We start from the raw sequence: 12313 nt of genomic DNA on the forward strand, positions 1-12313 counted from the left end.
CCCAAAACTTCAGCAGACAAACAAAAATCAGAATTTATAAGACTTTGATGAGACCAGTTATCACGTATGCAATGGGAACCACGACACTGACAAAAAAAGATGAAGAAAATCTAAGAATAGTAGAAAGAAAAATATTGAGATCAATATTGGGACCAAAATGAACAAGCGACTGAGAAACTATGAAATGGGAGGTGAGAACATAGCAAGATATCTAAAAGCAAGACGACTAGACCGGGCAGGACACATAATGAGAAGAGCACCAAAAGAAATGATAAATAGAATCACGAACTGGACACCCCCGGCATTGCCATAATCCACTGGCTGTGATAATGATGATATTACCTTGATTAAGCTTGAAAGAGGTAGGTATAGCTTTTACCTGACTTGATGAAGACACCAAAAAGTTCCAGATAGAAAGTTGAATTATACAGGGTGATACTATATTTCCGAATTTTTTTACAGCCGTACTCGAATATAGGTTCAAGTGACTGGCAAGAGGGGATTATGCGAGGAGCTGACCAGGGACTAGTCAGCCCCAGCCCTCTCCCAGCATCCGCATCCCTTTCCATGGCTACTTTCCTTCAGTTATCCATCCCTAATATCTCTTCACCTCTTACTTGGTGTTCCTACTGGCTGACATCTCACCATAGTTCCACTAAGTGTTCTACAATATTATCTATTATTAAGTGTTGTTGTTATCTATTCATATAAGGTGACCTGGCCAGCACAATCTTTGTATTTTTGCATATTGTGCTATAGAGCGCTCTTTGTAATATTGGTATCTCATGGTTGAACCTTATACCTAGTTCACATACCATTGTAGCAGATAGATCCCAATATCCCTCCCAATGTCTTTCTTTCACAATTTCACAAATACTGTTTTCTCCATCACCTCAATGAATACTTGAATGTGGTTTTTCTATTAGTAGAGTAAAACCTTGATATAACAGACTAATTGGGGGGACGGTATGTCTGTTAAACCCGAAAGTTCGTTGTATAAAAATAGGTTTAAAATCAATCAATTTTTTTTTAAATATGTACTGTATTTAGATAGTGTGTACAAATCTGTATTAAAAAAGGAATCAAGTTTTTTTACTACTTATTTACTTTTCTACTTCATCTCAAAACTTTCTGCAATATACTCGTTTGGTTGCCAAAATTATTCACTGATCCATGGGTTGAATAAGCGATGAATTTTTTGGTAAGAAGATACAATTAAAGTTGCCATCTTCTGAATGTCGAATATTATCAGGGGTATTAGCAGGAGCGTTGTCTAATAAACATTTTACCTCTTTCGGTGATATTTTCAGTTTCTTCTCTTGAAATTTCTCACTGCAGGTAAAAATTCTTTAAAAACCCAATTTTTGAAAATATCTGTGGTGAACCATGCTTATTAGAGTTATATTATGAAACAGACAGATTATGCATTATATCTTTGACAACTCTGTGTTTACGATATTTGCCAACAATTATAACAGTCAATCCATACGATCCATCGGCGTTAGCACAAAGCAGTGCCGAGATCCTGTCCTTGCTGATTTTTCTTCCAGAATTCGATTTTTCTTATTTTTGTACATTCAAAATTGTTTTACTTTTGATAGGATTTTTTGTCCGTTATATCCGAAGTCCGTTAAATAGAGGTCCGTTCTATCGAGGTTTTACTGTACTTGAATTTGTAAGTATGGTATGTTTTGCCTCTAATATAGCTTTTCGAATAATATTTTAGAACAGGGTTGCTTTATCCATTAGGCAATATAGGCAGTTGCCTAGGGTGGCAAATTATGAGAGGGCGGCAAAAATACTGTATAAAAAATATTTGTATATAAAATTTAAATGTAAATAAAAAGAATTTTTTTGTGCATGCTCAAATGGGTGTGTAACTTAATAACAGAGAAATGGTCGATTTTAAGGATATAATGCTATCAATATCTTTTGTAAGTACTGCCTAAAAGACCTTTAAAACGACTGCACTGTTAAATTTCCATTACATTCAAACTAAGCGAGATATGGTGCAACAAAAAAGTATGACTAATTTATTTTAAGATAAAATGCGAAGTATTTATATTTTAACCCCTCATCCACCAGATTTAAATGCATCGTTTTGCTTCTACAATACCTTTTACTATAGTGTTATTTCTATGTTCAACAAGTTGGACGGGTTTAAAATGTATGGTTTTTGAAGAAAATAAGATCAAATTATAGAGAGCATTTTTAAATCTTTTTTAATCTTCCTTTTTCTCCATGTAACTCGAAAATGATAATGAGATACAGTAATGAAAGAAAAATAAAATTGTTATCTAAAAGAAAACCTACATTTTTGTAAGGTATTTTTTACGTATCTCTTATCACTTTCGAGTTACATGGAGAAAAACGAAGATTTTTAGGAAAATTTAAAAATGCGCTCTATAATTTGATCTTATTCTTTTCCAAAAACCATTCATTTTAAACCCGTTCAACTTTTTGAATATAGAAATAACACTATAGTAAAAGGTATTCTAGAAGAAAAACGATGCATTTAAATTCTGGTGGATAGGGGATGGGGGGTTAAGTATACTTTAACTATTTTTATACTATTTTTCCTTAAAATACATTAGTCATAAGTTTTTTGCACCATATCTCGCTTAGTTTGAATGTAACCGACATTTAACAGTTCTCGTTTTAAAGGTCTTTTCAAGCACTACAAAATGTATTCATAGCATTATACCCCTAAAATCGACAATTTCTGTTATTTTAAGTTGAATACACCGATTTGAGCATGCACCAAAAAAATCTTTTTTCACCTACCATCTCTTTTTTTATTAAAATTAGAAGATTTATGAAAAAATGAATCTTTATATGACTTTTCATAAAATACAAAAATGTTTTATATAGTTTTTTTCGTTAAATGCACAATTTTTATGGTATTCCCAAAAAAACAGTCTCCGAAAAGTGTCATTTTTCAATGAAAATGGCAAATTTTTAACCACGAATAACTTAAAAAGTATTGAGTTTTCAAAAAATTTATAAAACAGTTATTGCTTAGAATTAGGTTCTCTGGTCACTTCCGGTATTAGTTTGATAAAAAAAATGTCCACCCCCGAGAACGGGTGGGAACCACCACTAAGTTAAAAGCGCCATAGGATATAGCGTAGACTTTGTTTCTTGAGCTATTCCCTACTTACAGTGAAAATATCAAGTAAATTGATGCAGTAGGATGGAATTCGGAGCCAAATACCCTCACTGACTGCACTAATAGATACCTACATCATTCATACATGAATGATGACTTTTCACTTAAAGGTTCATTGGGATACCACAATAAAATCACCAATCTCCAATAATTGACATATTATCTAAATATTTAAAGAAGAGTGGATTGAAAGATATTTTCTCTAATTTTGATATTGCTTTGCGCATTTATTTGTGCCTCCCAGTTGCCAACCAACGTGTCCGCTGAAAGATCATTTTTGAAAATGTCAAGAATTTAAAATAGTCATGAAAATAATTTCCGATCAAGTATGACGCAAAAACGTTTTAACAATGTGTCGATTTTGTCCATAGAAAGTGACGTAACAAAGGCGATAAATTATGACGACATTAAGATGATAATTTTTCCAAAGAAAAATCAAGAAAGAAATCTGATGTGATCGAATTGGAATGAAAATGTTTATGTATTCTTATTTAAATAAAAAAATCTGCTTGCAATTCTTTTTTCGCAAAAATGGTACATGCTTGAAGGGCGGCTACTACAGAATTGCCTAGGGCGTCAATTGACCTAAACGCGGCCCTGCTTTAGAATATGTACTTAATTGGTTAAATTACTTTATTAATTCATTAAACTCATTCAGTATTCACTATATTTAAAAAAATAAATAAAAACTTACCTACAAAAACAATATCCTCAAAATACTTGCTATCATAGTGACAAGACAATACTAGATACCTATCAGCATTTGGATTCAATGTGGCTATAATGTTTTTAAATATCAGACGACCCTTTGGAGTATCATCTTCAAACTCATCAACCTCTACGTTCCAGTCCAGGTTTTTAAGCTCTTTCTTTATATACTCAAAAACTTTCTTATGCCCTGATGTTCCAACAACACGAGGTATTAAAATATTATCTAGAACTTCATTAGTGTACTTAACATTTGATAGTTTTGATAAGTACCTCATGGCATTTTCAGAAAGCTGAGTAGATTGGTGGCTCATCTGTAACAGTAGTTATAAAAAAGTTTTATTCACTGTTATTCTATTTTTAATTTGAAAAAAACAGTGGTCTCTCTGATAAAGAGACCTATTTTGCCAAGTAGGCCAGGAACCGAAGCTTTTCACCTCGCAATTTTTACAGAATAGATCGATTTGCTTGAAAATTTGAGAATAAGTAGTGAATAGTCCAAGGATCAAAATCTATATGATGCCAAAAGGCGCTTTTACCATGGGGGTGGTTGCCACCCCATCTCGGGGGTGGAAATTTTTTATTATATTTTGACCGCAAAAGTTGATAAAAACATTCATTCTAAGTAAAAAATATTCTATACATTTTTTTGATAAAATTAATAGTTTTCGATTTATTCGCTATCGAAAGTGTTAGTTTTGTATAGAAAAATTCAATGTTTTTCGCATTTACGATTCACTCAATGTTTGCCGTAGAAAAATTTTTTTCAAACCAAGTTCTTGGGAGAATCCAACCAGGGTCAGAAATTTTTCATTTATTATAAATTAATAAATGAAAAATAGTTTCTGTCCTTGTGGGATCGGTACTCACCGGAGGGACCGCAGACGTTCAGATACAATTAGCGTCTCTTTGCAAAGACAATGACGTCGACTTTGCAAAGTAACAAGACACTTACTCAACACACACACTACACATTACTCCCCTGACTTAGTGATAAGTTATACAATTACGTGGCTAAAGGTTCTAGTTCTAAACCAAAGCCAGAATCAGAGAAAAAAAAAGTTCTTGGGAATTATATATCCTACAATTTTATATTGAAACAATTTTTCGTATCTCTGATGCTAATCTTTCTATTCTGAAGGAAATGGCATTTTTTACCAAACTACAAAAAATTGTTATTCGCTTTTAGTTTTTTAAAAACTAATAATTTTAAGCCATTCAAAGTTGTAGAATCTATTAATAATACATAAATAAATAAGAATGAATAAGGTCAATGACTAAAAACACCGCTAACTTACATTATTATGCTTCCAATTGGATTTCTCCTTTTTTTTTCAAAAAATATATATTGATTTTTTAACCGTAACTTTTTTATTATTTATCTTAGAAAGTTTGTTAAAAAATAATTTTGTAGGTTTTTACAAGGTCTATAAGCCTATTAGCATATCTTTTTAACATCCTCAGTTGCAAAAGACTTTGAAAGGTTTGGTAAAGGTGGTTTTTGCATATTATTACAAGCTTTAGTTGTCAATAACTCACTCAATTTTTGCCGTAGAAAAAATTTTCGCACACCCGGTTCTTAGGAATTAAATAAGCTACAATTTAATATGTAAACATTTTTTCGTATCTCTGATGCTAATCTTGCTATTCTGAAGAAAAGGTCATTTTTTTCCAAACTACAAAAATTCGTTATTCGCTTTTAACTCCCATTTTTTTAAAAACTAATCATTATAAGCCGGTCAAACTTCTAGAACCTATTAATACATAAATAAAAAAGTCCAAATAAGGTCAATGCCTAATTTTAATTAGGGTGGTGATTCGGAGGTTGGTTGCGATCACTTTTTCGCTGAAAAAAATAGAGACTGTCATTCTTTTCATTGTAAGTCACTTAATTTTTGAGTTAGAGACTTTTTTTGGATTTCTAGAGATAGATTTTTTTAAGTAGTTTAATTTAGTTTGAACAAGTTGTCCTCGAAAAATGCGTAGTTTGCCCGTGTTTTGACTGAAGAAGAGGCAACATATAATAAAGTATAGCTCGATTACTATTGGTCTTAAAGAAAATTTTAAAAAACGGTTTTGTTTATTTTTTTATAAGCTACATTTTTGTTGAGTAAAGTTGTTTTGATAAAACGAGAACTTTTGGAGTTATTAACAGAAAACATATTAAGAGGATCGGTACGTATTTTCTGCTGCAATGCTATTCAAATGGGGATTCATTTTTTTCGAATCCTGAGAAAACTAATAAGTATTTTTGAAAAATTTAAACGCAGAATGAAAGATCACGTTATTAGCGAGGGCCGAAAGTCCCTGAGAACTTCTATAATGTTTATTTTAATAAGTTACAGGGGTGAAAAACTAAGAGAAAATTTAGTGTGATTTTTAATTTCAAATATATCATTCAAAATAAACTTTTTATTTATTCTAAGGGACTTTCGGCCCTCGGTAATAATTTAGTCTTTCATTCCGCGTTTAAATTTTTCAAAAATATTTATTGGTTTTTTCAGGATTCGAAAAAAATAAACACAATGCCGTGGTAATATTTTCCAAATATATCTTTGTCTTACAACGCACTCAGCCGAATATAATATTGTCAGCATATATTGTCAGTCAGACACTGACAATCAGTGACAATTTTAAATATTTGACATTGCATCGGGAAAATGTTGAGTTATTGATTAAATATTATTGAAATATAGTGTATTTGATAAATAATTGATTTAAGACGTGAACTTAATAAAAAGTTATTTATTGTGTATTATTTGTGGAAGATCCAAGCAGAGAATACATCAGGATAATATATTCTGTGATCCAAGTATTTTGTTGTTAAAGATGTTCAAAATTGTAAGCGTTCCATAACAATATATTATTAAAAAATCACTTGTAACACTTTTCCTCTTTTTTCGATTGAGTATTAGTCTTTGTTGTACAAATAAATTATTACAATCACTGAATACATAGTTAGTGAAAAAATTATCACATTTATTAACTGAATTAATAATTTCCAATTATAAAAATAACAGTTATCCAAGAACATTCAAAACCCATCTCTTTAAATTAATGATGACATTTTCAAGTAGAATGACATTCTAGTAATGTTTACATATCCATACTAGTGTGAATTTTACTACACGTAATTTGCCGTGTAAAGACAGAAAAAGTAGGGATACACGTAAAATATTTGCGAATTATGTACCCATAGCCTTAAAAACATTGATATATGTATACAACGTTTTTTTACTTAGAATGAACGTTTTTACTAACTTTTGCGATTAAAATATAATAAAAAATTTCCACCCCCGAGATGGGGAGGCAACCACCCCCATGGTAAAAGCGCCTTTCGGCATGATATAGATTTTGATCCTTGGACTATCCACTACTCATTCTCAAATTTTCAAGCAAATCGATCTATTCTGTAAAGAATGCGAGGTTTTGTCCTATTTTAAGCTTCATTACTTAGACTAAAGTTAGACATAAAAGCTATTTAACTATTAAAATTGATGAAATTACCTAGTAAAATTTATTTGTAGAGACAAAAATGGCATGACCAGTAAGTTAATGATCGTTAGGTTATTATCAAGCCCTTCTTTTCCACTGGGCACACGATCCCATGATCAATTGGGGCCCCCTAGTCTCTACTCGATTACTAAATGATAACTGAATTTGTTATCTAAGTGGTTATCTAAACTAATCAAAATTAAACTGAAGGGATTAATAATATTCTGGAAATATAGCAACTTTTAAAAGAGAACAAAATTGAAGACTTGTTTCTATAGAAATGGCACTGAGAATCTTTGTAAGTATGATGGTAATAAACTGCAGTGGGGAACGCCCCTTCTCTAAATTAAAACGAATAAAAAATGAATTAAGAAGTACAATGCTTCAAGTAAGATTAAACAGTTTGTCGCTAATGTCGATAGAATGTTATATGCTTGAAAACATAGATTTTGAAGATATGATTAACGATTTTGCTTAACTCAAATCTAGAAGGCTGCCTTTTCAATCAGCATAGATAGGTACTTATAAGGACTAATTGAGGATACTAATTAATTTGTGTTTATTACATTATTTGAATTATCTATTCATAATATAATACATAATAACAGGGCAAACAATCACAGGCATTTGAAACGAATGTTGGGCTGCAACAAGGAGATGTGCTGGCGTGTCTCCTCTTCAACATAGCTCTGGAAAAGGCGGTCAGAGATGCCCGAATAGACAACAGAGGAAATATTTTTAATAAGATGTCCTAGGATAAGCGAGGAAGGATAATCCTAGCGAACAAATGCTATTTTGGACTGAGTAGACACATGAGAAATGAGAAGCAGAAACTTAAGCCAAAAAACAAAAATAACCATATACAAAACCCTTATACAACCAGTGTTGACATATGGATTGGAGACATGGACCATCTCCAAGGCAGATGAAAACCTTCTGCTTATATTTGAACGAAGGATCCTGAGAGGAATATTCGGTGGTATCTGTGAAAATGGTATTTGGAGGAGGAGGTACAACTAAGAGGTATACCACAGATATAAACATATGTTTGGTGGTAAAGATGTAGTATCTCTTATAAGAATAGGAAGACTTAAATTGCAGGACATCTAGTAAGATCACAGCATAACAACCCTCCTAGAAGAATCCTTATGTCACAACCTGTGGGAAGTAGAAATAGGGGTAGACCAAAACTTAAATGGAAGGATGGAAACTGGCAACGGTTGGCAATGGATAGGACTGACTGGCGTAATAGACTTGGGAAGGTTGAGGCTCTTTCATAGGGCTGTAGCACCATTGATGATGATGATGATGAATACATAATAAATAATGTTACTGTAATAAGCCTGAATCCCGCGTATAAAAAAAATGATGATTAATAGCAAGCTGAAAATTTGTTAATAGCTTAAGGGTGTCTAGTAGGACAAACTTTGATGTACGGGAACACTGGAATAGGTGAAGTTTTAATTGTGGAACATGTTAAAAATTTGGAACATCAGACTACAAAAACGTCCCATGTATTTTGCCAGACAGAACTTCCAATTGATTTGTTACCCTCTCATTAAACTCTCATGCAAAAATCAGACTGGTATTTATACCCACTGGGCATTTTAGTAAGTCCTACACATAGAATGTGTCAAATGGCAGGAATTATGTTGTGGTGATAAATAGCAGTCTAATTTTTGGATGAGAGTTTAATGAAAGAGCAACAAAATCAATTGGAAGTTCTCTCCGACAAAATACATGAGATGTTTTCATAGTCTGACATTCCAAATGTTTAAACTGTTCCACAATTAAAACTTCCCCTGTTCCAGTGGTCCCATACATCAAAGTTTGTCTGACTAGAACAGTTAAGCTATTAACAAATTTTCAGTTTGCTATTAATCAACTTTTTTTGGTACATGGAATCCAGGCCTTTAAAGCAGGGGTGGCCAAATACTTTTAAGCGAGCGCCAAAATGAAAATTTCAAAATGTCTCCCGGGCCGGAGGACTATACCCTACAGCGTACATCTGTGCACACCTGAATGTTTTTGGTGGAGTTTTTTCCCTCTCCAAGAAATTTTTTAACAAAAATATTAAAAGTGTCATTTTAAACCATTTGGACAAAGAATTACTAATACTGTTGATTTCATCAAAATCGCACGAATGAGATTAATAAAAGGTGCATGAGGGATTTTTCAATGGGCCGGATAAAGTAAGCCAAAGGGACGGATCTGGCCTGTGGCCAGCTTTTGCCATTCCTGTTGTAAAGGAATGAAAATAAAGCTAAAACTTTGCATATATTTTATTTTCTTTTTCGATTCTAACAAAATACTTAGTGCTTTATTTATTATAGGCCAGCCCAAGGCTTCTAATAAGTAAAATATGACCCTGGTTATTATATTTTCCTCTGATCTAACATTATTGCATTATGTTAAAATCCCCTTGCATTGGATAAAAGCATATTATGCTCTTAGAAACGAAAATCTAAATAAAACCCAAAATGAACAGCTACTACAGATACGAATTGTTAACAAAAAAAGTAAAGAAGTGATTGTAATGCATGTTCAAGGGCTAATGCAACAATTATCTTAATTATATGTACTTACTTGAATTTTTTTCAGCTGATTGCAGTTTCCTTCAAAAAAAACTGTTGCCACAATCAGGGACTTTAATATTGTGGAAATCATAATCTTAAAAATAAAAGTTGTCCTCTAAAACAAATAAACACTTTACCTACTGATGTCTAATGACAACTAAAAGCTGAAAAGCAAAAATTATTATAAACGGTAATCCCTAGCCCCACCAGTACCTAAAAACCCCCATTTCAGGAACTACACACACTATTTGAATTTACTTCTTATTCTGAATCAAAATGTCAAAACCACGTCAAAACAAGGAATTACGTCAAAACGTCAGCTGTTGAGTCAAATGTCTTGCTCTCCTGTCAAAACTAGGATGTGTATAATCAACCAAGAGGGAGTGTAATGTGGAATAGTCTATTTCCAAGACCAAGAAATACTAAAGTTCATAACTTTTATCAGATAAATTAATGTTATTTTACGATATACTTGTTCTCATATGAATTGATGTAACAAAACATATAATATATAGATTCTACTAGAAGTATTACTTTGCGAAATATTTGTAATATACAATTGAGATGGGGAAAATCTCACAGAAAGGTATAATATAAACTAGTGAATTTTATGTTTATCTACGACTACTACATGTCGGTGTATTAACGTTCTCCGGCGTTTTTCGACTTCCAATTGCCACTTCGTCTGATTGTTCCATAGGTCCTCTAGAGGACCTCCTATGTTTCCTTCTCTCGATCTACCTCGTTTTATCTTTCCCTCTGGTTGCCCTTTTAGTATTTTCTTTGGTATTCGTTGTTTACCCATTCTTTGAATATGTCCGAACTAGATAAGTTGTTGTGTTGATAAGTCATCTTCTGAGATTATTCCTTTAATTAACATTATGTTTCTAATGCGCACTGGCGTAGCGTGAGTGTCGGCTGCCCGGGGCGGAAGACAATTTTGCCGCCCTCTTATTTAGGTATTTTAATTTAATATATACTTTTCGGCGAGAACAGTCGTCATTATTTTGCATTATACAGGTTAGATTTTAAATAAAAAAAAAAGTTTATCTAAGTTTTACAATCACGTTTATTAATACAAAAATTCTTTTACTTTAACCAATTAGATCACTTAGCTTCCATTCGTCGTGGTAGTCAGACGTGCGTAGGAAAGAAGCTTGTTTTTTAAAACCGGTGTCTATAAATTAGATATTTAAATAAATATTTTGTGAACTTTAAAAGTAAATTAATTACACCAAATAAAAAAGCGAAATCGGAATAAAAACATTAAAAAGTTATGAGTGCAGTTAGCGGGGGCGACGCCCCCGATAAAAATGTTTTAGAAACCCAAATGGATACAGAACATGCAACATCTTCAAAGGAGGAGCTGTTAGGATTTAAAAATCTTGTTCCAGTTACAAAAATGTACCACAAAACTTGTTAATAATAAACCCATTATCGATAATGACTTTGCTAATGTACACACTTCAATAACAAATAACATAAACAAAGAAGTAGGAACAAAAAGGGAGGAATTTCTTTACCGACAAAACGACCTAGGACCTTTTTACGCATATTTAGAAAATAATTCACCCGATTTTAAAGGCAGATTAAACGCGTTAAGGATAGGTGACATTATTATCACAAATTTTAAAGAAATTGATGAAAAAATTGTAAGCGTTGACGCAGTAGGAAGAAATAAAATACGTATAAAATTTAAAGATTATAAATCGGCTAACTATATCATATCTAAAAAAAAATGAAGCAATATTTATAAAAAATAATCATCTAGACATATACATTCCTAAGTTTCTTTTAGTTAGACAGGGCGTAATAAAAGATATTTCCACAGAATTTTCAGTAGAGTATGTTAAAAACAGAATAAAAATGTACGATTTACACTGTAAATTTGAAGTCCTTCAAGTCACAAGATTAAATCGAAGGCAAGTAGATGAAAACGGTACTCAATACATTCCAACAAAAACATGCGTAGTTAGTTTTAAGTCACAAGTGCTACCAAAATATATAACAATCAACAAGGTACTAAAGGAAGTCGAACCATACAAACAAAAGGTGCTATTATGCTTTAATTGTCTTCCATTTGGACATACAGGTGGGCAGTGTAAGAGCAAGGCTAGGTGCGATAAATGTCAAGAATCCCACAACTCAAAAGAATGTAAAAAGACCGATCTCACTCCAAAATGTTTTAACTGTTCGGGGGATCATTTTACTACAAATTTAAGCGCGTGTCAAGAATTTCAGTGTCAAAAACTTATTAAAGACGCTATGTCTTCCAATAATATTAGTTATCAAGACGCAAACAAACAGTTCCCCAGAAACTCCTATGCAAAAGTAACATCCATAAATACGGAACAAACTACAAACC

The 12313-nt window shown here is 32.3% G+C and overlaps 1 protein-coding gene across 3 annotated transcripts in view; it reads right to left on the reverse strand.

Annotated features, from left to right (window-relative positions):
• Positions 1-10288, reverse strand: part of LOC114327449 (glutaminyl-peptide cyclotransferase) — an 84116-nt gene extending 73828 nt beyond the window's left edge. For 2 of the 3 annotated variants that reach the window (XM_028276073.2, XM_028276071.2), the window contains exons 1-2: positions 9959-10248; positions 3864-4191 (exon numbers count right to left, since the gene is read on the reverse strand). In XM_028276073.2, the coding sequence (XP_028131874.1) occupies positions 3864-4191; positions 9959-10039 (409 nt within the window). In that variant the 5' untranslated portion in view covers positions 10040-10248. Of the gene's footprint in view, positions 1-3863; positions 4192-9958 lie in introns of all 3 variants that reach the window. The other variant, XM_028276072.2, reaches the window with a different exon arrangement.
• Positions 10289-12313: the final 2025 nt, after the last annotated feature.

This window comes from Diabrotica virgifera, chromosome 3 (assembly GCF_917563875.1).
Source record: "Diabrotica virgifera virgifera chromosome 3, PGI_DIABVI_V3a".
NCBI lineage: Eukaryota > Metazoa > Arthropoda > Insecta > Coleoptera > Chrysomelidae > Diabrotica > Diabrotica virgifera.